This window comes from Neomonachus schauinslandi, chromosome 14 (genome assembly GCF_002201575.2).
Source record: "Neomonachus schauinslandi chromosome 14, ASM220157v2, whole genome shotgun sequence".
Lineage (NCBI taxonomy): Eukaryota > Metazoa > Chordata > Mammalia > Carnivora > Phocidae > Neomonachus > Neomonachus schauinslandi.
Window position 1 is genome coordinate 82,029,109 of NC_058416.1, and position 24,218 is coordinate 82,053,326.

The window sequence follows — 24,218 nt, forward strand, 5'->3', positions numbered from 1 at the left end:
GAAGTGCCCTGGACTCTGCCACCCGCTGGGCCCCCGGATCGGCGGTGACGGGTGGGGGGAAGTTCGGGCAGCGCGGGCTGGCGGCGGGGGACCGGGAAGGCCGCGAGGCCCGGCGGGGTCGAGGTTCGGAGTTGGCGGGTCCGAGGCCCGGCTGGAGGTAAGGGGAGCCTCCTCGTCCGCCAGGGCGCCGCCTGAGGGCCGGCACCCGGACTTCAACTTCTCAACATCCGTCAAGGATTGGGAAACAGCACGTTGACGTTCCCCGGGGTGTCGTACCTAGAAAGGGCAGCCGCAGATGGGGTTGCAGCCCCAACTTCCTGTACCCGCGGCTTCCTATCGGGACTGCAGGTCTGTGCGTAGGGCTCCGGACAGGCGCACAGAAGGTGCTCAATAAATGCTCCCTTGTGAACGAGTACAAGAAACAGGCAGCCAATAGAGAGGAGGCACACTAGAGATGCAGGCATTTATTGAGCTCTTATTGTATGCCCCAGTGGGCCAGCATTTGTCTCCATTTTGCAGATGCGGAATCAGAAGCTCGGAGAGGTGAAGTGACCTCCCCGAGGCCGCACAGCTCCTAAGTGTGACTGAATTGGAAAGCTGGAGCGTCTGGTTCCAAATCCGTGCCAAGTTCCAGGAAACAACAGGAGAGGGGCAAGTTAACAGGTGAGAAAAGAGAGCTGGGACAGGCCTTTTCTGCGCCCCCTTTCCCTTCTCTTCCTCTGGAGCCTCCTCCCCACTCCTGTCCTGTCAGGTCATTGAGAAATATCTATGCAAAGAATTACAAAAAAGTAACGTTTTCTGGACTTTGTTTCTGTTGATGGCAAAAACAAAACATGCTCATCTACAACGTGCGCAGAGCCAAAAGAAGGAAATTGGTGTGCCAAGGACTTGGGTTTTTTCCCAGTTTGATTTCTTTGGAAGGATTGAAGCTGGGTTTGCCCTGGTGTTGAGGTAAAAGGCAGATGCTAGAATCCAGCTCAGCTCTGCTGCTAACATGCTGTGTGATTTTGAGCAATTCACTTCCCTCTGGGCCTTGATTTCCCCATCAGAGAAGCTGTGGTTGGCTCTGTGACCTTGCCTTGTGACTTTGGGCAGGTTAGGGAACTGCTCTGAGCCCAGTTCCCTCCTTTGTAAGACAGGCGGGGACAATGACATCTCCATGGTTGTCCTGGGGACTGGATGAGAGAGGTGAGGCACAGTGGCTGAGTGAGGACAAAGACCTGGCTCTGTGCCCAGGTTTGCTCATCTGTAAAATGGAAATATTAAAAGTACCTCCCCTTGGCCAGTTGCGGGAATTAAATGAGGTCATCTGTGATAAGTGCTTAGTTCACGGGAAGACATAGAACAGCATTGCTTAGTTGTCTCAAATTGGTGGAGGCCACGTCCACCCCCAGAAGTATGTTTTTGTTGTTCTGAGGGCTTGCCAAGTCCCCACCACTGCCCCCTTCTGTATTGATTTTCCCCAGCTGCCTCCCCCCCCACCCCCGAGCTGAAATCTCCTCTGGTGTTCCGGGATTCCTCCTTCCAGCCCTGATATTCCAGTCTTGGGCTAGGGGCTGGGTGTGGGTGAGAGAGGCCTCCATCTCCATGGAGACACTATCGGGGGTACCTAGGAAGAAGGGCATAACTAACCTGCATGCAAAATGAGCGGGGACCTTGGGGCCTTCCAAAGAGCCTCCACCCAGAATGAGTTTCTACATTTGTTTTCCTTTGGTGGGGTTAGCGGGGAGGGCAGTTCCTCAACTGAAAAAGTTTTCAGTCCCTTCCTCCTGGGGCCTAAGCTCTTTGGTGACACTGTCCCTCCTTCTCACCTCACTCTCTGCAGGCCACCGGAGTGACCGGCTGTTTGGAAGTGAAACACTGCCGAAGGGGGAGCGGAGAGTGAGGGCCAGGCTCCGCGGGGTCAGCTGTATCTGCACCCAGTGCTGAGTTTGTTCTGTGTGGGACATGCTGATGGTGGAGACGGTGTCCGGGGCCAGGGGCCCATTTACAGGGGCCCACATTGGCCCCCAGTTTTCAGCCTTAGGTGTGAACCAGACCCCCACGGAAGACGTGAGCATCCAGGTAGGAAGCTGGCATCGGGTGGGTGTATTCATCCAATCCACAAATATTTACTGAGCATCTACTATGTGCCAGGCACTGAGCTGAACCCTGGGGTATACCAGGGAACAATACAGACAAAAATTCCTGCCCTCCTGGAGCTAACAGTCTTCTGGGAGGACAGATCATGGAGCAAACATGTAAATTTCAGGTGGTAAGCTGTTAAGTGTTTTGCAAATAACCTCTTTGGGTGGGAGCTGTGATGGGGAGGGTGTATTTCCAAATATTTCAGAGTGGGCTTCTGTGAGGAAGTGACCTCTGAGCCAAGCCCTGAATGGAAAAAGTAAGTCACTTATAAAGGCATGTGGAAAAATCTGGAAAAAGAACATTCCAGGCAGAGAACAGCAAGCGCAAAGGCCCTGAGGCAACAACAAGCTTAGTATGTTCCTGGAGCAGTGAGGGGGCCAGAATGACTGGAACAAGGTGAGTGAGGGGGAGAATATTAAGAGATGAGGATGGAGAGGTAGTAATGGCCAGATTACAAAAGGCCTTATAGGCTGAGGCTAGGAGATGATATGTTTACAGTAGTTGGGAGCCCATGGAGAGTTTCAGGCAGAGGGATGTCAAAGTCTGATTTATGTCTTCAGAGGAGCTCTCTGGCTTCCCTGGGGAGAATGGATTGAGAAGAGGAGGGCGGCAGCAGGGAGATCAGTGGGGGGCTTTTGTAGCTATCTAGGTGAGTGGTGGTGGTTGTGGAGGATAGGAAAGGAATGGAGGGGTTTGAGATAAATGTTGGGGGCACAATGAGTGGGATGTACTGATGGATTAGAGGGAAGGGCATAGTGGTGGAAGAAAGAGAGGGGATTTCTGGGGGGTTAATGGTGCTGTTGACTTGGATGTTCAGAGGGAGGAGACATAGGGACACTTTGGGGAGAGGCAAGAAGTCTTCTTCCCATAGGCCATTAAGACAGGCTGCAGGAACTTGAATCATGCCATCCTGATGTCTGTAAGCGGAGGACAGGTGACAGTGCATCCCAAGTTAAAGACTGAAGGCAGGGGACTGCTCACGATGACCCTCTGGAGCCCCACCTGCAGGAGGCTGGAGTTCTCGCCCTTCCCCATTCCCAGGAGAATGGAATAACAAACTCCTACCTCTTGAACTGAAGGGCTGAGAGTGTTTAGTGCCCATGCCAACTCTGTGGGGCTGCAGAGTACCTTCATGCCCATCTTCTGAGGCTGAACAGGTAATTACACCCATTTTACAGAAGGGAGAGTGGTTTATGGTTACTGTGGTTATAAAATTCACGGCTGCCTCTCCAAGGAGGGCAGGATTTTTCCTGGCCGTAGGAAAATCTCGGTAATCTGTGGCTTGTGCCAGATAATCTCTGAGTTACTGAGCACTCAGGCCAGCCCTGTGTCAAGCTCAACAGATTTTCCCCTAAACCTCCCAAGATGGGTATAAACGTCTCTGTGCTATAGAAGGGGGTGCTAAGGTTTAGGGAGGGGAAGCTGGCCAGAGCCAGGAGAGGGCCAACTATTTTCCTGGGTGTCCTTAGTGACTCAGGGAAGAGGATGAGAAAGGAATGGGGAGGAGGTGAAAAGTCATCCACCCCAGACTCAGAGCCGGGCCACTATAACTATGCCACCCCAGGGCAGGGAGCTGGGGGCAGGTGCTGGTGGGCTTTGGGGGAGGGCATGACCCCCTTGGGATGGGGGCTGATTCGGGGGCTGGAGGCAGATTTGTGGGACCTGATTTGCTGGCTCACTCTGCTGCCAGGGAATGGAGACAAGCTGGGGTGGGAGCGTCTCCCTGCATCCTCCCTGGCTGACCCTGAGGACAGGGAGGAGGGAAGGAGGGCAGGCAGGACAAGGAGACTACCCCTGCCCAGTTGGGCTGTTTCCCCAGGAGCTTCAGCTGGTAACTTTCAGGCGGAGCTGAGTCTGAAAACTACCTAGCAAGGGTGGGCTGTGTGCCCTTGGGCAAGTCACTTTGCCTCTCTATGCCTCCGTTTTCTAATCTGTTAAGTGGAAAGAATCGTACCGATCTCCTGGGTCTGTCACGAAGACTGAGTGAGATGGTGTCCAGCACAGTGTGTGGCAAAACAGTTATGAGGACCTACTGTGTGCCAGGCACCGTGCAAGACTTTGGTGGGAGAGGTAGACACGAAACAAGTGTGTGATCCTACAAATAACTGGGGATTTCAAAACACGTAAGTGCTTGGAAGGAGAGGACCTGGAGTGATGAGAGTTTATAACTGGGGGATCCGACTTAGGCTGGAGGCTGTTAGGGAAGCCTTCCTGGAGGAAGCATCTGGGGAGCTATGAATGTGGATTCGCGGGGCCAAAGAAGGAGTGGGGTATTGGGTTGAAGGGACGGCAGGTGCTGTAAAGTACAGCGGGCTCGGTGTTGCATCTGCAGAGAGCCAGTGAGCAGGGTTGGGACAATGGCCAGGGGGCTCGGAATCCAGAAATCTCGCCCAACGTGTGGTGTTGGTGGGAGTTCAGAGAGGGCTGAAGGATCCTGGAGCTGCAATCTGACAAAGTTGTTTCTTTTGAAATTAGGGTGAAATATACATAACCTAAAATTCACCAACATAACCTAAAATTCTCCCACTGTGAACCGTTTCTCAGTGTGCCGTTCAGTCGCATTAGCACGTTCACGCTGTTGTAGCCGTCACCACCATCCACCTCCAGAACTTTCCCATCTGACAAAACTGAGACTCCATCCCCAATAAATAAGAACTCCCCATTTCCTCCTCCCGGAGCCGCTGCTTTCTGCTTTCTATCTCCTCTGTGGATTTGACTAGTCCAGGCACCTCCTGTGAGTAGGTTAGTGGGTGTTTGTCTTTTGGTGACTCACTGATTACCCTGAGCATGCCGTTCTCTGTTATGGCGCCCCAGAAGGTTCTCCCATGTTGTAGCGTGTGTCGGAACTCCCTTCCCTCTGAAGGCTGAATGATGGTCCGCGGTATGGATATGCCACCTCCGGTTCGTCCACGCGTCCACCAGGGACACTTGAGTTGCTTCTAGCCCTTCTGACTGTCGTGAATAGTGCCGCCGTGAACACGGGTGTGCACGTCTTCTCTCTGCGACCTGGCTTTCTGTTCTTTTTGGTATAAACCCAGAAGCGGATTTACTGGATCATAGGGTAATTCTATGTTTTTCCACTTTTATTGAGATAGAGCTGACATCCAGCGCTGTGCTAAGTGTAAGGTGTACAGCATTAACGTCTTAACGTACATCTATTGTGAAATGATGACAATAAGCCTAGTTAACATCTCTCCTCTCGGATAGATTTTAAAAAGAAAGGAAAAACGTTCTTTTCCCTCGTGATGTTCTAAAGGCTTTCATACTTACCAGACAGCAGCGCTCCCTGGTCACCGTGCGGTGCGTTACATCCCTGTCCTGGTGACTAACTCTCTTTGATTTTTCGGGAACTACCACGCTGTCGTGCAAGGCTCTGCACCATTTCACATTCCCACCAACGGTGCTGGAGGGCTCCTCCCCATCCCAGCCCCATACTTGCTAGTTTCTGGCTTTGTTTGCTTTGTATAGTAGCTATTCTAATGGGTGGGAGGTGGTATTTACAAAGCTTTTAACAGAAAGTTTGAGAAGGAGGGGGGCACATTCCAAGCGGAGGACAATGCCTGAGCAAATGCATGACATGACAAAGGACAAATATCCATTACATAGAGAGCTTCCACAAGTCAATAAGAAGAAGCAAACATTGCAACTGAAAAAAAAACTGGCAGTTCAAAGACAGAATACAAATGGCCTTGAGAAGGGCACTGAGAAGTAATCAGGGACTTGGAATTGAACAGCAAGAAGATTCCTACCACATCAGCCTGGAAAAGACTTGGTGGCAGGTGCTGGTGGGGAATCCCATTTGCCGGCTGGTGCCCGTGTGTATAAGTAAAGCTTGGGGGAGCATATTTCGGCAAAACCCATTGAATGGCTAAGATATTTGTCCCCCTGGAAGGGGCACTGTCGGGGCCCTGCCCATATCCTTTGCACACTACCACTTTGGTGGGCTTCTGTTGACTTCTAGTGGCCGGCACCTTTTTCCAGAACCCCCGTAAGCACAGTAGGCAGGAAGCACTTGCCTACACCGCCCCCCCCCCCCCCCCCCGGCGCCCCCAGCATCCTCACCTGATGCCCGATCGGAGTTGGTATATAAATACCGCACCTCCCTTGCCCCTGGGATTACTAGCCCAAGGTGGGCGGTCCCAGCCCGGCCACGCTGCTTTCTTTCCCTTCCTTCTCCTGCTTCCCCATTGTGGTGGTTACATTCCATACACTTCCCAAATGCGTGCTTACTCACCCATAAGTCCGTGTCTCCGCGTTGCTTCTGGAGGAACTCAGACTAGGATGCACTCTGACTCAGCACTTTTACTTCTAGAATTCTCTCTTTCAAAATATTCTCATATGTACTCAGAGAGTCATGTGCAAGGATGTTTATTGCTGGCTGTACTGAAAGATCAGACACGCCGATATGCCCGCCGGTGGGGAAATATTACCACCCCCCCCCCCCCCCCCCCCCCCCATATCATTCAGAGCATGAAATACTCCTCATGTTAAAAAGACTACAGGGAGTCCACAGGGAGTGTGATGGCTAAAGACAGGGTTCTAGAACCTCAATTCCAACCCTGTCTACCACTGGGTGGACCCCAGGACACTGCTTTAGTCTCCTTATCTGTATATGGGGCATGATAATGGGGTCTTCCTTGCAAGACTGCGGGACAGATTAATTGAGATACATTTTAAGCTCCTAGCCCTGTGCCCGGCATATGGAAATTACTCAGCATGCTTTCACTTTGATCACCTTCATCATTCCGTGTACCAGTATATGAATAGGTGGCATATATGTGAAGTGGTAAAAGCAAATTATAGAAACAAGAGATTTAAGATGGATCTGTTTCTGTAAAACAAAAGCAGCTGTATAATAGAATGGATATACAAGGTCGTTATGCCCGTAAGGGGACTCTGGAAACTGATCATGGTGGGAACTTTGGAGAAAGGTGGGATTGTGGAAGGTAGGGAAGAGAAACAAATTCATGAATTACTTGTGTAAACAAGTCTATTTAAGAAGATTAAAGCGGGGGGTTGGCACTTGGAGGGTGTGGGGGGCTTAGGGGTCAGGCTGAAGGAGGGCATCTTCAGCTACTTAGATGGTCCTGGTCCAGCTGCCCTCAGGGTGTCGACCCCTGACATCCCCCTCTCTCCCTTCCTGCAGTGTCGTGACGTGTGTGGCCTGAACATCTCTGACCGCTGTGACTTCGTCCGGACCACCCCTGACTGCCGCAGCCAAGGGGGTTACCTGAACTACCTCGAGGGCATCTTCTGCCACTTCCCACCTAACCTCCTCCCTCTGGTCATCACCCTCTATGTGAGGCCCTGCCCCAGGGTGGGGGGCAGGGGCGGTGGTGAGCGGGGCTGGTGGCCCAGGCTGGACTTGACGCTCCCTTCCCTCCCTCCCCCCCCCTGCACCCCTCTCCCAGGCTTTCTGGCTACTTTACCTGTTTCTGATTCTGGGAGTCACCGCGGCGAAGTTGTGAGTGTGGCCTTGGGCTCCCATCCAGCTTATAGATGGGAACGGAGTCCCTGGGAGGTTTGACATTGGGGTGACCCCGTGTTTAGAGGGAGGACAGCCGCGAAGGCACACCCTGTTTGCTTTTCCTCCCTAGTTTCTGCCCTAACTTGTCAGCCATTTCCACCGCGCTCAAGCTCTCCCACAACGTGGCAGTATCCTTTGGTCCAGGGCCTGCGCCCCGGAAGGTGGGAGGGCGGTGAGAGGGGAGGCTGGGAGACCGCGGGGCGGCTCACGGCCCCGGGACAGGTCTGGCCAGGCTGGGGCCCCTGCTCTGTGTCCCCTTGACGTGCTCCCCCCATGGCGTCACCTTCCTGGCCTTCGGGAACGGCGCACCCGATATCTTCAGCGCCCTGGTGGCTTTCTCGGATCCGCGCACAGCCAGCCTGGCCTTCGGGGCGCTGTTTGGTAAGAGCGGCCCCGGGCAGCTGGGGGGGGGGGGGGGGGGGCGGCGGCGGTGGGGGCGGGGCGGGCTGAGCTCTGCGTCTTCTCTTCCAGGCGCGGGTGTGCTGGTTACCACCGCAGTGGCCGGTGGCATCGCCATCTTGCGCCCCTTCACGGCCGCCTCCAGGCCCTTTCTCAGAGACGTTGTTTTCTACATGGTGGCCGTGTTCCTGGCCTTCACCGCACTCTACTTCGGCAGAGTCACACTGGCGTGGGCCCTGGGTGAGCAGCCGCAGGGCTGGGCTGGTGGGAGGCACCGGGGGACACGAGCGGGTGGCCCCACTTTGGAGGAGGGAGAAACCCTCCTCAAGCTGGCTTGGGCCAAAAAAGGGAACCTATGGTTCAGATAACCAAAGGGGGCAAGGCGGGGAGCCTGGGGGGATGTTCTGGATTTTCTCAGTGTCCCATTTTTTTTTTTCTTTTTTTTTTAATGTTTTATTTATTCATGAGAGTCAGAGAGAGAGAGAGAGACGCAGAGGCAGAGGGAGAAGCAGGCTCCCCGCCCAGCAGGGAGCCCGATGCGGGACTCGATCCCAGGACCCCGGGATCATGACCTGAGCCGAAGGCAGACGCTTAACCATCTGAGCCACCCAGGCGCCCTCAGTGTCCCATTTTAACAAGCAGTATAGCCAGGTTGCTGACTGTGGCCCCCAGGGTCCCTGCGGCGCACACACCCCACTTGTGGTTCAAGGGACGTGGACAGAGGCACAGTTCACAGGGGGTTCTGGAAACCCACAAGGGACACTGAGATGCAGAGACGTCCAGGGGTCGGCAGCCGCAGGAGCCCCTGAGAGGCAAGGGGACGGGGCTGGACCCCAGCGAGGACTGGAGGCCTGGACCAGGTGCCACCAAGCACATGCAACAGTCCCAGAGGGTCACAGGTCCTGTCAGAGACAGGGCACCACACCAGGGAGGTGGTCTGGGAAGCACCACAGACTCTGTCTTGCTGCCTTCTGATTTGTCTTCAGGCCCCTTTTCACCAAACCCAGTGCCGCCAGAGCTCGGGGGCTGCGGTCTGCGGGGCTCAGCTTCCCAGGGCACAGAGCAGGGCACCAGCCCTTCGCCCTTGAATCGGGTCCTGGGGGCCACTGTCTGTGCCAGGCGTTACCTCTTTGATTGCCCGATTGTGGAGGGCAGGACGGGAAGATGGGCCAAGGGAAAGCAGGGTGGTGGGGTGGCGGCTCTAGGAAGTGGCCATTTCCCTACTGGTACCGAGTAGGCTAACGCAGACCACCACCAGTAGGCCCCAGCAGGAGAACGGGCAGCACGTTCTGGGGCTCTGGCCAGGACGCCACTTGGTGATGTCCTGTGCTCTTGGCTGCAGCTTACCTAGGCTTGTACGTGTTCTATGTGGTCACCGTGGTTCTCTGCACCTGGATCTACCAATGGCAGCGGAGGGCATCCCTGGTCTACTCCATGCCAGGCACTCCAGGTGAGGGTCTGAATTGAGCTCCCAAGCGAGGCCAGTGGGGGCTCGCACCCTCTGCACCCTTCACGACTACCTTACGTGTCTGGAGGCCAGCGTCACCGTCCATCTCCTCTTCGTACTTTTCGTGCTTGTTCTATGCCAAGGTCCCACCTGCACACTTCCGTTGTGCTGGTGAGACCTCACCAGCTGCTTGTCCGGTTTCACGGGCTCTTCCTCCTCCGTGCTGTCTCCAGGGCAGCATCTGTCTCAGAGCTGTCACTGCTTACCTCCAGTGATGCTCCCCACTGCCCTCGGCTTCGAGCCCAGATGCTTCCCTATACACCAATATGTGCGCACGCAAACACACATACGGGGCACATACGGATACAAATCCACGGATGCACAAATACATGGGCGCACACACCTGCACAGCACACAGTCGTACAAATATACACCTACACAAATACACATGCAACACACGTACGTACGTATACGTATACACATCCCCATGAACAACACACGGGCCGGTGACTCACCCTACAGGAAGTCTGCCATGATTTTTCCTCTCCTCCCTCTCTGTCAGCTGAGCCTTCAGAGTTCAGCACACATCACCCCTGTGCTGTCTTCTAGACCCATCATAGCCACATCAGGCTGGAGGAAAAGGGGGACTGAGGCCTGGAGAGGAGCCTAAGGTCACATAGAGGCAGGACTAGGGCTAGCAATGAGGAAGACCATTTTCCTTTTAGGCCCCTCTTGCCTGGGCTCAGGCTGTAGCATTCCGGAGGACTTCCAAAAAAAGGTTCAGACTGAAAAAGAAAAGTATGATGGGTTCCAAATTCTGAAAAGTACAAAATCGAAGTCAGCAAATGTTTGAGTTACGTCTTCAAACGCCCTTATTAAATTCGACATGATAGCCAAGTCATTACATTTGAAGATGTTTTTTTGAGTTAGACTTTCTCACTCGGTAAGAACGCTGAGAAATCCAAGGTCCAGAGGGCCTAGACACTTGTACCCTGGAAACGGCCCTGTCCCGGAGGTGTTCTACCCTGGAACGGTGCTGGGCAGTGGGTGGTCTGGGCTCCCTGGCTGGCTTGTGTGAAACACCCCTCTCTCCTACAGAAATGCTCTCAGATTCTGAAGAGGATCCCGTGTCTTCCAACAGCTATGACTACAGTGAGTCCGGACTCTGGGCCCAGCGGGGGTGGGGTACCAGGGCAGGGCTGGGGGTAACAGAGGTGGGGAGATGGGGCCATTGAGGCCCCAGGAATGAGGCTCCGAAACAGCCCCACCTCTCACTGCACGACGGCTGAGCCAGGCCCTGGGCTTTTCCTTCTTCCCGAGGGTTGGGAGGACCAGGAGGAGCAGAGAGGGTCTCCTGGAGGCTGAGCCAGCCACGGATACCTGCCCCTCCCCACCTCGTACACCCAGGCGAAGAGTACCGGCCGCTGCTCTTCTACCAGGAGACCACAGTTCAGATCCTGGCCCGGGCCCTCAACCCCCTGGATTACAGGAAGTGGAGGAGCAAGTCAGTGTACTGGAGGGCCCTCAAGGTGTTCAAGGTAGGAGGGGGGACCCTGGAGCCAGGCTCACGACTCCGTGACAACACAGGACAGTGGCCACTCAACCTTCTCCAGCTCAATGAGAGAGGAGGGGCGGGGGTCTGCTGAGACCCTCTCAGAATAGATTACGTGGGACTTGATGGGGAAACCGAGTCATAGAGTCTGGCTGATGGCCTGACCTGCCCCCCATGGAGGAAGGATTGCGTTTGGGACAGAGGGAGAGGGGAGGGAGTCCCTCCTGACTTGGTGAGGGGGGCTCTGGGGCTCAGATGAGGGAGTGGGTCAAGGCGAGCTCGAATGAGAACAAGATTGGGTTGTTCTGACCATTTGCTATTTCCCTGGGCTAAAGTCTCCTGAGGATTAGATCTGGGGCCACTGCGTTCTTGGGGGGTATGCTCTTGTCTTGGCACAAGAGGCCAAGACAAACTTTGCACGCATATTTTAAGCCTCTCCTCCTATCACATTCACCAAGCACCCATTGACCGAAGCTTGTCCCGGGGCTACGTTCAACATCAGTGGGGCAGGAAAGTATATTCTGCAGCTTCTAATCACTTGACAAAGGACGTGGGCATTTAATTCTATTCCCGGAAAGGATTGAAGAATTGTGAACAGTATCAGGCTTATCACAGTTTATTAAGTTGTGGCAGTTTCGTAAAAACTACTCCGTGAAGGGCTGAGTACGGTGCGAAACAGGCATGTGCCTCATTTCATTGCCCTTGGCTTTACCAAGCTTCACAGACACTGCATCTCTTACAAATTGCAGGTCTGTGGTGACCCCTGCGCTTAGCAGGTCTTTTCCAAAAGCATTTGCTGATTTCACGTCCCCGTGTCGCATGCTGCAATTTCTTGAAACATTTTAAACTTTGCACCACTACTCTATGGATCGAGGTGAGCTGGGAGCAGTGATTACAGCTCGCTGGAAGCTCAGGGGCTGGTTAGCATTTTTGAGCAATGAAGTATTTTTTTTTTAAAGGTTTTATTTATTTATTTGGCAGAGAGAGAGCAGGAGAGCACAAGCAGTGGGAGAGGGAGAAACAGGCCCCCCGTCGAACAGGGAGCCTGACGTGGGGCTCGATCCCAGGACCCTGGGATCATGACCTGAGCCGAAGGCAGTCATTTAACCAACTGAGCCACCCAGGCGCCCATGAAGTATTTTTTAATTAAGGAAAAGTACATTTTTTGAGACACCGTGCTACGGCACTCTTAACAGACAGTGTAGTGTAAACATAACTTTTCTATCCACTGGGAAACCAAAAAATCCGTTTGACTCGCTCTATTGCAACACGCACTTTACTGAGGTGGTTTGGAACTGAACCCATGATGTCTCTGCGGTTTGCGTGTCGCGAGCGCCCCATACATGTGATTATTAATTTAGTTATTGACTGAAAGCGCAAGGTGTGGAGTCCGTTGGAGCTGGCCCTGGATCCCAGTTCACACACCCTTCTGTGCGTCTTTGGAGAACTTCCTTAACCTCTCTGAACCTCAGTCTCTTTTTCCGGAAGGTGAGAAAAAGAATAGTTCCTACACATGGGGCCGTGGTTAGGATTAGTGGATGAGGTGCCGCGGTCAGCTGAGTCACGGCCCCCCAAAGACGTCCAGGTCCCGATCCCCAGAAAAGTGACTCTGTTACCTTCCTGGCAAAAGGGATTTGCAGGTGTGATGAAGGGTCTGGAGAGGTAGAGAGTCTCCTGGGTTATCCAGGTGGGCCTGATGTCATTACAAGGGTCCTTATAGGGAACAAGGGGGTCTGGGGTGGGGGGGCAGGCAGAGTCGGGGGAGATGCGATCACAGAAGCACAGCGGGGAGTGACCGGGGGCCACAAGCCGAGGGATGCACATGGCCCCGCCGACACCTCGGTTTGGGGACCCCGTGCCCCAGAGCCGTAAGGGGAAGGATCTGTGTTGCTGGAAGGCTCTCGGTTTGGGCTGGTGCGCCAGCAGCCGCAGGAGACTGCTGTGGACGCTGGGCCTGCCGGGCCTCGGCCACAACAGCCGCGTTCTGGCGTGACCTTGCCCAGGGTGTGGCCAGCCCAGATGCGGGCCTCCCTGGTGACACCCTCCTTCCTTGGCACCCTTGGCAGCTGCCCGTGGAGTTCCTGATGCTGCTCACCGTCCCCGTCGTGGACCCTGACAAGGAGGACGGGAACTGGAAACGGCCCCTCAACTGCCTGCACCTTGTCATCAGCCCGCTGGTCTTGGTCCTGACCCTGCAGTCGGGGGCCTGTGAGTGTCCCCTCCCCTCCCCCCGACATTCCAGAGTTTTCTTCTCAACCGCACCACGGGGGCCCTGGCGGCAGAATCCTGGGCATCCAGCAGACACTTAATATACGCTTGTGCCGTAAAGGGACACCAGCGTCCCACACTCAGCTGGTGCGGTACTGCCGGCCGCAGATGGTGGCTGCAAACTGGTGGCCCTCGGACCACCAGTCCAGCCCTCTGCTCGTTTGCCTGCGTTAAAACACTTGGAGATTTCACATGAGAATCCAGGTCCAGCGCTCCGGAAGGCAGAACTGGCTGGCGCTGAGAAGGGCGTCCCCCCGTCGGGGGGTGCCCGCGGTCCGCAGCAGGACAGTCCCCTCCCTTGCCTCTTGGGGGACCCGGCTGGGGAATTGGAGTTTTCTCTGTCCACTCCAGGCTGTCCTTGCCCTTTCTGACCTGCTCTGGCTCCAGAAATGCTCAGGCATTTCTTCCTGTTGTCTGCCTTTAGTATCTTATGCTGCCCGTGCCTTTCTGTCCCCTGGGCATCACCGGGAGGCGGAGGAGGTAGGGCGCTGGGGGCAAATGCATGGCTGGGCGTGGCGTTTTTTTGCTCTAACAGGGTCAGCAAATTCCCTGTGGGTCCCCTCCCGGATTTATGGGGTGGGGGGGGACACTGTGCAAGAGCCCACCAGGGCTCAGTGTGACCCCAGAGCTGAGAAGGGCAGCCTTTAGGGGTACCAGCTGTCTGGTTCGTCAGTCTTCTGTTCCCTGTTGAGCCTCCCGGGCCAGGGCAGTGCCAGGGACTCGCTTTCTTCTCTGGGGCTTCTTAAAAGAGTGGACCCCAAGCATCAGTCGTTCACGAGCCAGCTTCTTGATTTTTCTCCCATCGTATACTATGCCATTTGACCTTTTTCTTGAATCAGCTGTTTTTATTTTTTATTTACTTATTTATTTTTATAAAGATTTTATTTATTTATTTGAGAGAGAGAATGAGAGAGAGAGAGCACATGAGAGGGGGGAGGGTCAGAGGGAGAAGCAGACTCCCTGCTGAGCAGGGAGCCCGATGTGGGACTCGATTCAGGGACTCCAGGATCATGACCTGAGCCGAAGGCAGTCGCTTAACCAACTGAGCCACCCAGGCGCCCTGAATCAGCTGTTTTTAAATTTAAAGTTATTGAAAAGGAAACAATATCACCTGCACCCATAGGAAACTGGCTTCACTGCCAGTGAGTTCAAGGTAACTGCAAAGAGAAAGACAATAAACATAAAGCCTCGGAGCCCGGAGGCTCTGTTCCACAGGCCGTGTAGCAGGGGTTAGAGACATTATAGACCTATTCGCACCATGGAGACTCTCTGCGGAGGAGAAATCGGTCACCTGAGATGTGATTCTGGCTTGGTGTAGTGTCTTGTCCACATACCAGCACCAACTGGTGATAGCAGGTCCACACTGGGGAAATACTGGTTCAGGCGAAAGCATTTATGACCCCCTTCCGGGCTGAGCCCTGGACTCGGCTCCCTGCGGGAGGGGTGTCTTGTCTGCCAACAGAGCCTCCCAGCCTCCTCCCTCTCAGACAACCCCAGAGCCATCTTACTAAAGTGCTGCCTTTCCTGTGTTACAGTCCCTCCTCCACTCAAAGACCTCCATGGCTCCCCAGTACCTCTTGGTCCAAGTCCGCACCGCCCTGGCCATCCATAAGGCAGCTGCGTTCCCTGGTCTCTTCTGCTCTTGCCGGCATCCACCTGCTTGGTTCCTTCCCACCCAGCTGTCCCCTCTCCCCCTGTGGCCCTTGTACCCTCTGTCTCCTTATGCCTCATCATACATCCTCAGCACTCGAAGAAGCCCTTCCTGACCACCCCACACCCCAGCCACCTCCTAAAATTCCCCCAGAACAGACCTGGCAAACACAGAGAAAGGGTCCCCCCTCGCTCAGGTGTCAGGTGCGAAAGCTGGCGCTAGCAGTGAGAACCGAGTTCAGTCAAAATTACCTCCTGAGATTCACGCACAGTGTATTGTGGCCACGATTTTGTGTATCAGCTCCCTTGTGTAGTTCTTGTGCCGACTGACATTGGAGAGCCAGTTAACCAGACTGAAGAAGAACAAGAGGAAAGTCTTGATGCAGGTGTCTGGGCAGCCCAATCATCCATTGCCTTTGAGACCAGTACTGACTCCCTGGTGGTGGAAAGCGTTGTGTGTGGAGAATTCTAGAGTGTGCCGTCTGCCTGTAGGGTTTCCCTCTTTTCGTGTTTCGATGTGAAGGCCCTGGAACTTTCATAACTTTTTTTTTAAGGATTTATTTATTTAGGGGCGCCTGGGTGGCTCAGTCGTTAAGCGTCTGCCTTCGGCTCGGGTCATGGTCCCGGGGTCCTGGGATCGAGCCCCGCATCGGGCTCCCTGCTCCACGGGAAGCCTGCTTCTCCCTCTCCCACTCCCCCTGCTTGTGCTCTCTCTCTCTCGCTGTGTCTCTCTCTGTCAAATAAATAAATCTTAAAAAAAAAAAGAGATTTATTTATTTATTATTTTAGAGAGAGAGAGTGGGGGTGGGGGAGTGAGGGGCAGACGGAGATGGAGCCAGAGAATCTCAGACTCCCCGCTGAGCAGGAAGCCCCACGCAGGACTTGATCCCATGACCCTGAGATCATGACCTGAGCTGAAATCAAGAGTTGGATGCTTAACCAACTGAGCCACCCAGGCACCCCTGGAACTTTCATAACTTCGAATGGGTTGGTTTGTGGAGTGGACTTATCAAGAGGGCAGGTGCTGGGCTCCAGGACCAGTGGGTAAGGGTTGGGTTCGACGGGTTCATTTAGTGGAGTGATGCCCATCCATTGGCAATGCCTGGCTGGAGGGTGCTGCCTTGAAGCTCAGTTGGAAGAAGCATCAGCATGATGGTTGATTAGTGATGTCTGCCACGGGCATGGGCAAGGACAGCCATTCCCATCCCGGTCTCCTAGCAGAAGGCTGGGGAGAGTCTGTCTTTCACATTGTCTGCCTTCTTTCCAATGTGGCTAGCTTGAGGGTGAGGGCTCTGTCTTTAATTTCTCTGTGCCCCTGAAGTGTCTGGGTCGGCGCTGGGGACACTGTATGTCCAAACAATCGAGTGTAAGTGAGTTTTATCCCTGGGTCCCTCCCCCAGGCCCTCCCACTCATTCTGGAGAAGGGCTGTGCCCTCCAGGAACAGGGGCCGAGCTGAAGCAGTGGAGAGTCCCACCCCCCTTTCTTGCCCCTCCGCAGATGGCGTCTATGACATAGGTGGCCTGGTTCCTGTCTGGGCCATCGTGGTGATTGCGGGGACAGCCATGGCTGCGGTGACCTTTTTTGCCACATCCAACAGCGAGCCCCCCAGGCTTCACTGGGTAAGAATCCCCAGCACTCCAAGGTGGGGCAAGGGGACACTGGAATCTCCCAGGAGGGTGTCCTGCTCGTGCCCCTGGGGCAGATAGGCCAGGAATCACTTTCCATAATGACAGGTCTTTAAAGCCACTTTGGATGATAGTTTTGTTCCTTTTCGAGGTTTTTTTTGTTTTTGTTTTTTTGCGGGTTTTTGTTTGTTTGTTTTGGTAACAGCTTTATTTTATTGAGATGTAATTCCCATACCATACAATTCGCCTATTTAAAGTGTGGGATTCAGTGGTTTTTATTATATTCACCGAGTTTTGCCCCTGTTAGCACTGTGAGTCTTAGAGCATGTCAAGACCCACACCCAGGAGCAGTTGCTCCCCTCCCTTCTCTCCCCCCCCAGCCCCCGGCCCCCACCGGTCTCCGTCCTGTGCCTGTGGAGTTGCCTAAGTTTTGGACTTCTCACGGAAATGGGACCCTATGCTATGTGGTCTTTTGCTAGTTGGCATCATGTTTTCAAGGTCGTTCCATGCATTAGCCGGGGATTAGGGATAGCTGAACACCATCCATGATGCGGATGCGGCACGTTTTGTTTATCTGTTCATCACCGGTGGGCACGGGTTGTCCCTACTTTGGGGATATTAACAAGGAACGTGGCTATGATGTTTGTGTAAACACGTGGGTCTGGAAATAGGCTTTCATTTCTCTTGGGTGCATTCCTGGGTGAAACTGCGGGGGCAGACGTTATGTTTCACTTTTTGAGCAATTACCAGGCGCTCTCCTGCTCACTCTCGGGGAAGCACCTGCGTGTCTCCCAGCCACGTTCCAGGGATGGAATTGTCTGATGTGTGTGGGTTTTTTGGTTTTTTTTCTTCCCCATTCTCTCCACCCTGCAGCACGCTGAGGAATTTTTAGGCAGTTTGTTCAGAATGTACTCTTCAAAGTGCACTTAAAAGTTTAATTTTTTTTTTACTATTTATTGATAAAAAAAATACAGGTTTTATTTTGAGAAACTCTTGAGTGTGTCAATCCAAAGCAGGTCGAATTTTCGACCAATTGATGACTTAGAGAAATAGTGTTCAGCCAGTGTTTTTACTGGGTTTTGAAGTACCTCACATACTCCTACGTGGATGTCCCTCGAAGACACAGCGCCCAGCGAGAGAGACCAGTTGTGAAGGACCACGTGTGGCGTGAGGCCCTGTAATGACGTGTCTCGAACAGGCAAATCCATACAGACAGGAAGCAGAGTAGTGGAGGCCCGGGGCTGGAGGAAGGCTGCATGGGATGGGGACTCACTGCTAATGGGCATGGAGTTTCTTTTTCTGGAATCATGGGACAGCATTTGGTCCCAAGCCTGGAAGCTGAAGGAAGCTTCCTGAACTCTTTCCTGACAAAAGAGTAATACTGAGCTAACATTTTAGGGAGAACTTGCTTTGTGCCAAGCACTAACTGCTCTGAATCTATTAACTCATTTATGCTCATGACAGTCTCAGGGGGTGGGTACTGTGATCATCCCATTTTGCAGATGACGAACTGAGAGCATGGCCCCGTTGGGGACCATATCCCTGTTGGGGACTGGCCTTGGTCCCATCAACACCCATTCCCTCCCCAGCTCTTTGCTTTCCTGGGCTTCCTGACCAGCGCCCTGTGGATCAACGCAGCGGCCACGGAGGTGGTGAACATCTTGCGGTCCCTGGGAGTGGTCTTCCGGCTGAGCAACACTGTCCTGGGGCTCACGCTGCTGGCCTGGGGGAATAGCATTGGAGGTGACTCGGGGTCGGCTGGGGTTCCGGGATGAGTGCAGCCACGTCACTGCCGGAGTGCACGTGAGCAGGGGCATCTAGGGCACCTGCCCTCAGCATGTGCTCAGGCCCACTCTTGTTTTGGAATGACCATCACTGGGCATCGGGATGAGGTGGCCTGGATTGTACCTGGGCCAGGAGACTAGAGAAGCCCCAGCCTCTTCCCCACTCTCTGCTCCCCAGAGTTCAGGCAGGACATGGAGCCCATTGCAGCCAACCATGCTGAATGTGTACATGGCTGTGTGACATGCAGGCATTCACACATGCATACGTATACGCTTCTCTAACATAGCTGCCAGGTAGGGTTGGCTAAGTTGTGCACTACACAAGAACATCCAAACAAGGAGTCAGGGGGGCTGAAATCTAGCTCTCCTTCCACTCACCTTTTGGGCACCTTTTCCGAATTTGCATAAAGGTGCTGTGCATGCTAGCAGTAATGGTGTGTCACATCCGCAGAGTTGCCCGTGGTGGGAAAGAATGGGGTAGAAAGAATCAAGGAGGGAATTGTGTCATGGGATGTGTCATGGGCGTGGGATGCCCAGCTAACTAGTGCAAGGCCCAGATGGGCATTCGTCAGTGTGTGTTGACTGAATGACTCTGGGTAACAATAAGGAGTGAATGACCAAAGAGGGCCAGGGGGAGCCACTCACCATTCAAGGCGGTCTCTTGTTTCCATGCAGATGCCTTCTCAGATTTCACGCTGGCCCGCCAGGGCTACCCACGGATGGCGTTCTCAGCCTGTTTCGGCGGCATCATCTTGAGTATCCTTTGTGGGGCTGCCTTCCCCGTGGCACGGGCTCCGAGGGCCACGGGTGTGCTCCGTGCCCCACTCCTGGGCTTGGCCCTTCCTGGAACACCTGGGGCAGGAGACACAGCTGCCGGGGCCTCAGCTTCCTCATCTGTAAAATGGGGATGTTGAGAGGACCGACCTCAGGTGGGTCATTGTAAGGACTGAACGAGGTGACAGAAATGCGTGGCGCGGGGCGAGCACTCAGTGGATGGCAGATATTACTGTGAGGGCAGTGGTGGTAGACGCCCCCATGCTGAGCTTACCTGTGCCCCGTGGAAGAGCCTCTTCCTCTTGCTTACAGATGTCATGGTCCAAAGATGTTAGGGGTTGGTGAGCTTTTTCTGAAAGGGCCAGAGAGTAAATATTTTGGCCTCCGTGGGCCTTACCAACCTCTTTGGCAACTACTTGACTCTGCTGTCATAGTGTGAGACCAGCCACAGGCAATACAGAAATGAATGGGCGTGGTTCTGTTCCAATAAAACTTTATTTATAAAAGCGGACAGTGGGCCAGATGGGGCTGCAGGCTGTAACTTGTAACAAGCAAGCAGCCTGGGGCTGGGAGAAGAGAGGGCTTCGAAAGCAGCTGGTCCTGGGCCCCAGTTCCAGCGCCACCACGTGCCAGCTGTGGGACCTCGGGGCTTTGCACACATCTTACTCTCTGCACTGCAGCCATCTCTGCGCATTCAGAACAGGTTGGGGTGAAGATGGACGATGGGGCACAGCACCCAGGACAGTGCCTGGCTCGGGCTTTGTGCCCAACCAGCAGGACATGCTGTTGGTTGTGAAGTGAAGTCGTATTATTTGCAAGCACTTGGAGGGCAGCTGTCCCCAGGCTCTGCCACGAAAGTGCCTGCGCCAGTGCCGGGGCGTGGCTGCACAGCACAGCGAGAATGGGCGGGGCCCGGGAGGCGTGCCTGCCGTGTGTCACTCCCCGCTGGACAGGGCTTTCTGGGGCCCTTTGCACCCGCTGAGACCTGCTCCCGGCTTTCGGGCTGTGGCCTCCCCTGATCCCTCAGCCTGCGGTGGGAAGGAAAGAGCCCTGCCTGGAGCAGGGTCCCCTGAACAACACCTAGAGATGGCCTTGACCTGTGCTCCGTCACTAGCCCCCCAGAGGACGGTGGGTCGTCACCTCGCCCAGCCGCAGGGAAGCCAAGTGCTTAACCGCGTACCAAGCACTTCTGTCCCCTCGTTCCCCGCTTACAGATCGGGTGCAGAATGCACACTAGACACTCACCTTCCTAAAAGGGCTAACACTGGGTAAGATCCCCTCAGAGAGGGTGTTTTGGGGGTGGGGTGCGGAGACCATAAGGAAAGCTGACGGGCATGCAGTTGGGGTGGGGGTGGGGGGGCGTTGTTCCAGCAAACTTCCTGAGCTGGGCCACAGATCTGCTGGTGGGAGTGGGGCTGGGCTGCCTGCTTCAGATCTCCAGGAGCCACGCGGCGGAGGTGAAGGTGAGCGGCCAGACACTTCTGCAAGGGGCCCCTTCTCATGCGGTCCCCCCGGTGGGAGAGCGGTCACATCTCAGCGGCGCATGCTTGCTGGGGAGGGGCGTTGTCTGAATTTGTGACAAGCCTGATTTGTAGAATTTTTTTTTTTTTTTAGAGATTTTATTTATTTGAGAGGGAGAGAGTGAGAGAGAGCATGAGAGGGGAGAGGGTCAGAGGGAGAAGCAGACTCCCCACTGAGCAGGGAGCCCAATGCGGGACTCAATCCTGGGACTCCAGGATCGTGACCTGAGCTGAAGGCAGTTGCTTAACCAACTGAGCCACCCAGGCGCCCTGATTTGTAGAATGTTTTAAAAATATCTTGAATAGAGGGTTGAAAAAACGTATTCCTTACAAGTTCACAGAGTAACTAGGATGTCGCTTCGGGGAAGGGGCAGGAAGGCCCTGGCTTTAGGTAACGGTCCCCCATCACTTAAGTCTCTTGCTGTGTGACTGTGGGTGAGACAGGACATCTCTGAGCCTCAGTCTCCTTGCCTGTGAAGTGGGGTTGATGGTCACCCCCCCAAGCTTCCCGGGTAGCATGCACAAGCTAAGGGCCAGGCCGAACACCTTATCCCAGCACTGCCCACAGAGGACAGACCAGGATGGGGGACTAAGACAGCCCCTGCAGGCGGGAGCCTGGCAGATTCGGAGAAGGTTCTGAGACACCTCAAGTGGAGGTTCTCATGTTTCCAGGATGCCCAAGAATTTCCTGGGGGTGCATGAGACCTCCGGTCCCAGGCATTCCAGGAGGTGGGGCCTGGAAACCTGCGTTTTAAAATAAGCTCCCTGGGGACTGATGAAGGTAGGTCGCTTGAGAAAGCCTGTTCTAACAAAGGTTGAAAACCCCAACACTTGCCGGGGCTGGGAAGGTAACTGAAACGTGTAGGTGACTCAGGTGGGCCTCACGTGGCCAGATACTCCAGATTTTCTAGAGAAGAAATCAGGATTCCTAGGAGAACTCTTGCTAGTCTCAAATACTGCACTGCGTTGCGCATCGGGCATCTCTATTTTGAAGGACCTGAATTCAGAGACCAAACAAGAGAAGGATTATGATGGGGTTGGGGAGGGGGACATGGTCTCGGGGGATGGTTTGCAGGCTCCCTCCCCACCTCGCAAGAGCACTTGGGGTCCTGTGAGGCCGAAAGATGGCGATATTAATGGGAACAGTCACCCACTCTCTCTCGGCTCTCGACGGTGACAGTGGTGACGATGGTGGGACTTGTGGCTGGCTTTTGGCAGTGGCCACGCCGCAAGCAAATAGCTACTTACTGCTTGGAAAGTTTGCTTTGCTTTCCTCTAAATAGACGATCCTTTTTTTTTTTTTTTGAGGGGGGAGGGGCAAAAGGAGAGGGGGAGAGAGAATCTTAAGCAGGGGCTCGATCTCACAACCCTGAGATCTTGACCTGAGCTGAAGTCCAGAGTCAAGAGTCGGGTGCTTCACCGACTGAGCCACCCAGGCACCCAGGCAAGTTTGCTTTTCTAAAAGGTGAACATCATCTGCAAATTTTGTTCATGGGTTTCATAGGTTGCTTTCCTTATCAGTTCCCAGGCCGTTGCAGATAATGAGGCTTTAGGGTTGGCTCTCTTTCATCCTTTCTCTTGCTCTTTGTGGAGCACGCGTGCATGCGTGTGTGGATCTGCATCCCGCTCCCTTTGTACCGAGTTGACGAAATGCTCCCGCTGTAAATTAAGACGCAGGGCATCAGGGCAGGTCATCAAGGAAGGATGGCCGTGGGTTGTGCGGGGTGGAAAACGCAGGTTGCTCTCAAACGCTACGTAGTGCGCAATTCCATTTCTGGTTTCAGAATTGCTGTGCAGGTCTGGTGTGTGTGTGTGTGTGCACCCCCACACGTGTGTGCAGATACATCACTGTGTGGGGAGGCAGGATAGGGTATCCTTCAGAGCTCGGACGTCGATCTGGGCTCTGTCCCTCCCTCATTAGTTTGCTCGTCTGTGCGTTGGGGGTAATGGCCCCCCCCCCCACAGGCGGTGGGGAAGATGAGAGGCTAGATGGTGCGGGTAACATGCCCAGCACACCGCCCAGTGTGCGGTTAGACAAACGCTGGGTCTGGAAGGAAGGGGAGTGGGGAGAGGACAACTTCACTTCTTGTTACTCTTCTGTGTGGCCGGCTTGAGAAGTTCTCAGCATCTGCCTGGAACGTGTGTATGTAACCCCCTGTATGAGCGTCCTAGGGCGGCCACGACAGATGACCCCAAGTTAGGGTGCTCAAAGCAGGAAACTTCACGGTGGGGTGTGGCCAAGGGGGCCAGAAGTCCTGCCCTGGCCCCTAGTGAGGGGCGGGCGACTGGTGGCTGCAGTGACCGGGCCTCTCCCCACGCCCCGTTGCCCCCACAGCTGGAGCCAGATGGACTGTTGGTGTGGGTCTTGGCCGGCACCCTGGGCCTCAGCCTCGTCTGCTCCCTGGTCTCGGTCCCACTGCAGTGCTTCCGGCTGAACAAAGTCTACGGCTTCTGCCTGCTCCTCTTCTACGTGAACTTCCTCGTGGTGGCCCTGCTGACGGAATTTGGGGTGATTCACTTGAGAAGTGCGTGAGTGATGCCACGTGTCCGGGCCGCCTGGTGGCCGGGAGGTGTGACTGCAGGCGGCGAGAGGGACGTCTGGCCTGGGTGGCTGCGAAGGGGGTGGCTGGGGCGGCGGGGACCGCTGCCTCCGCTGGAGGTTCCTGGCTGCCACCTGTGCAGGGAGAATAGCTAGGCCTTGTTTCTGGGACATCGGAGACCCAGCTGTGCTGTGCACAGAGCTGCGGACAGAAGGTAGACCTCCTTGGATTATCCGTGGAGCCTCTTGGGGGCTGAGTGCCTTCCGGCTGGTGTCGCCACACCAACGGAGTGTTCTAGGGCCTGTAGTCATGCCCTGCTGCCTTCCTGCATCTTCTCCTGAGGGCTCACTCACACTGCTGCCAAACCTGGGCTTAGGGTGTCAGGGCGACTCAGATGGCGGGCAGCGCACAGGGGGCGTCCGGCCGTCCCGGGCTGCGTCCTAGAGCTGCACCGTCCGACAGAAACGGAACGTGAGACGCATACCGAATTTTGAAATTTCTAGTCGCCACGTTAATAAAAGCCAAAAGAAACCGGCCCTATATTATATGTATTATTCAGTTGCTCCAAAATAGCAGCGATGGCGCTGGCCCCGTCATGGCCGCCATATTGGACGGCACAGCTCTGGCCTCTACCTCTCGACTGTCCACTGGCTGTTGGCAGACTCCCCTGTGCCCTGAACCTCGGGCTTCCCTAGCTGTGAAGCAGGCATCAGCCGGACTGTGCCCTGTCCTACCTCGGGGGGAGCCCAGGGCCGGGGTTCCAATTCCTGGAAGCTCCAGGGAGGACAGAGAGAGTGCTCTGCAGTGCCTTCCTGCTGTCAGCTACGGACCTGCCTTTTCAAGGAGCAACTGTTCAGTTTGCCCAACTGCCTTCTGTCAGCAGCTGCAGCAAAGCAATTTGACTGTCTTTTTTTTCCCCAGTGAAAGAAAATGATTAAATATTTCAAGCGTACAGAAAGCAGCACACCCATCTTTTACCGGTTCTTCCTTACCTGGGCCAGGTG

At 54.6% G+C, this 24,218-nt stretch overlaps 1 protein-coding gene across 4 annotated transcripts; it reads left to right on the forward strand.

The window, feature by feature from the left end:
- Positions 1–24,186, forward strand: SLC8B1 (solute carrier family 8 member B1). Of its 4 annotated transcripts, none has more exons than XM_021698532.1 (17): positions 1–157; positions 520–663; positions 1,826–2,064; positions 7,274–7,426; positions 7,539–7,591; positions 7,725–7,782; positions 7,930–8,035; positions 8,126–8,293; positions 9,396–9,503; positions 10,599–10,652; positions 10,821–11,038; positions 13,119–13,260; positions 16,469–16,590; positions 18,186–18,339; positions 19,056–19,136; positions 20,550–20,617; positions 23,010–24,186. In XM_021698532.1, the coding sequence occupies exons 3-17, from the start codon at positions 1,948–1,950 to the stop codon at positions 23,205–23,207; spliced, it is 1,800 nt and encodes a 599-aa protein (XP_021554207.1). In that variant the 5' UTR covers positions 1–157; positions 520–663; positions 1,826–1,947; the 3' UTR covers positions 23,208–24,186. The 4 variants fall into 4 exon arrangements, with proteins under 4 accessions (XP_021554207.1, XP_021554209.1, XP_044776869.1 ...); XM_021698534.1 differs by having other exon boundaries at positions 1,826–2,052; XM_044920934.1 differs by having other exon boundaries at positions 1,826–2,052; positions 7,725–7,781; positions 7,929–8,035; positions 10,908–11,038.
- Positions 24,187–24,218: the final 32 nt, after the last annotated feature.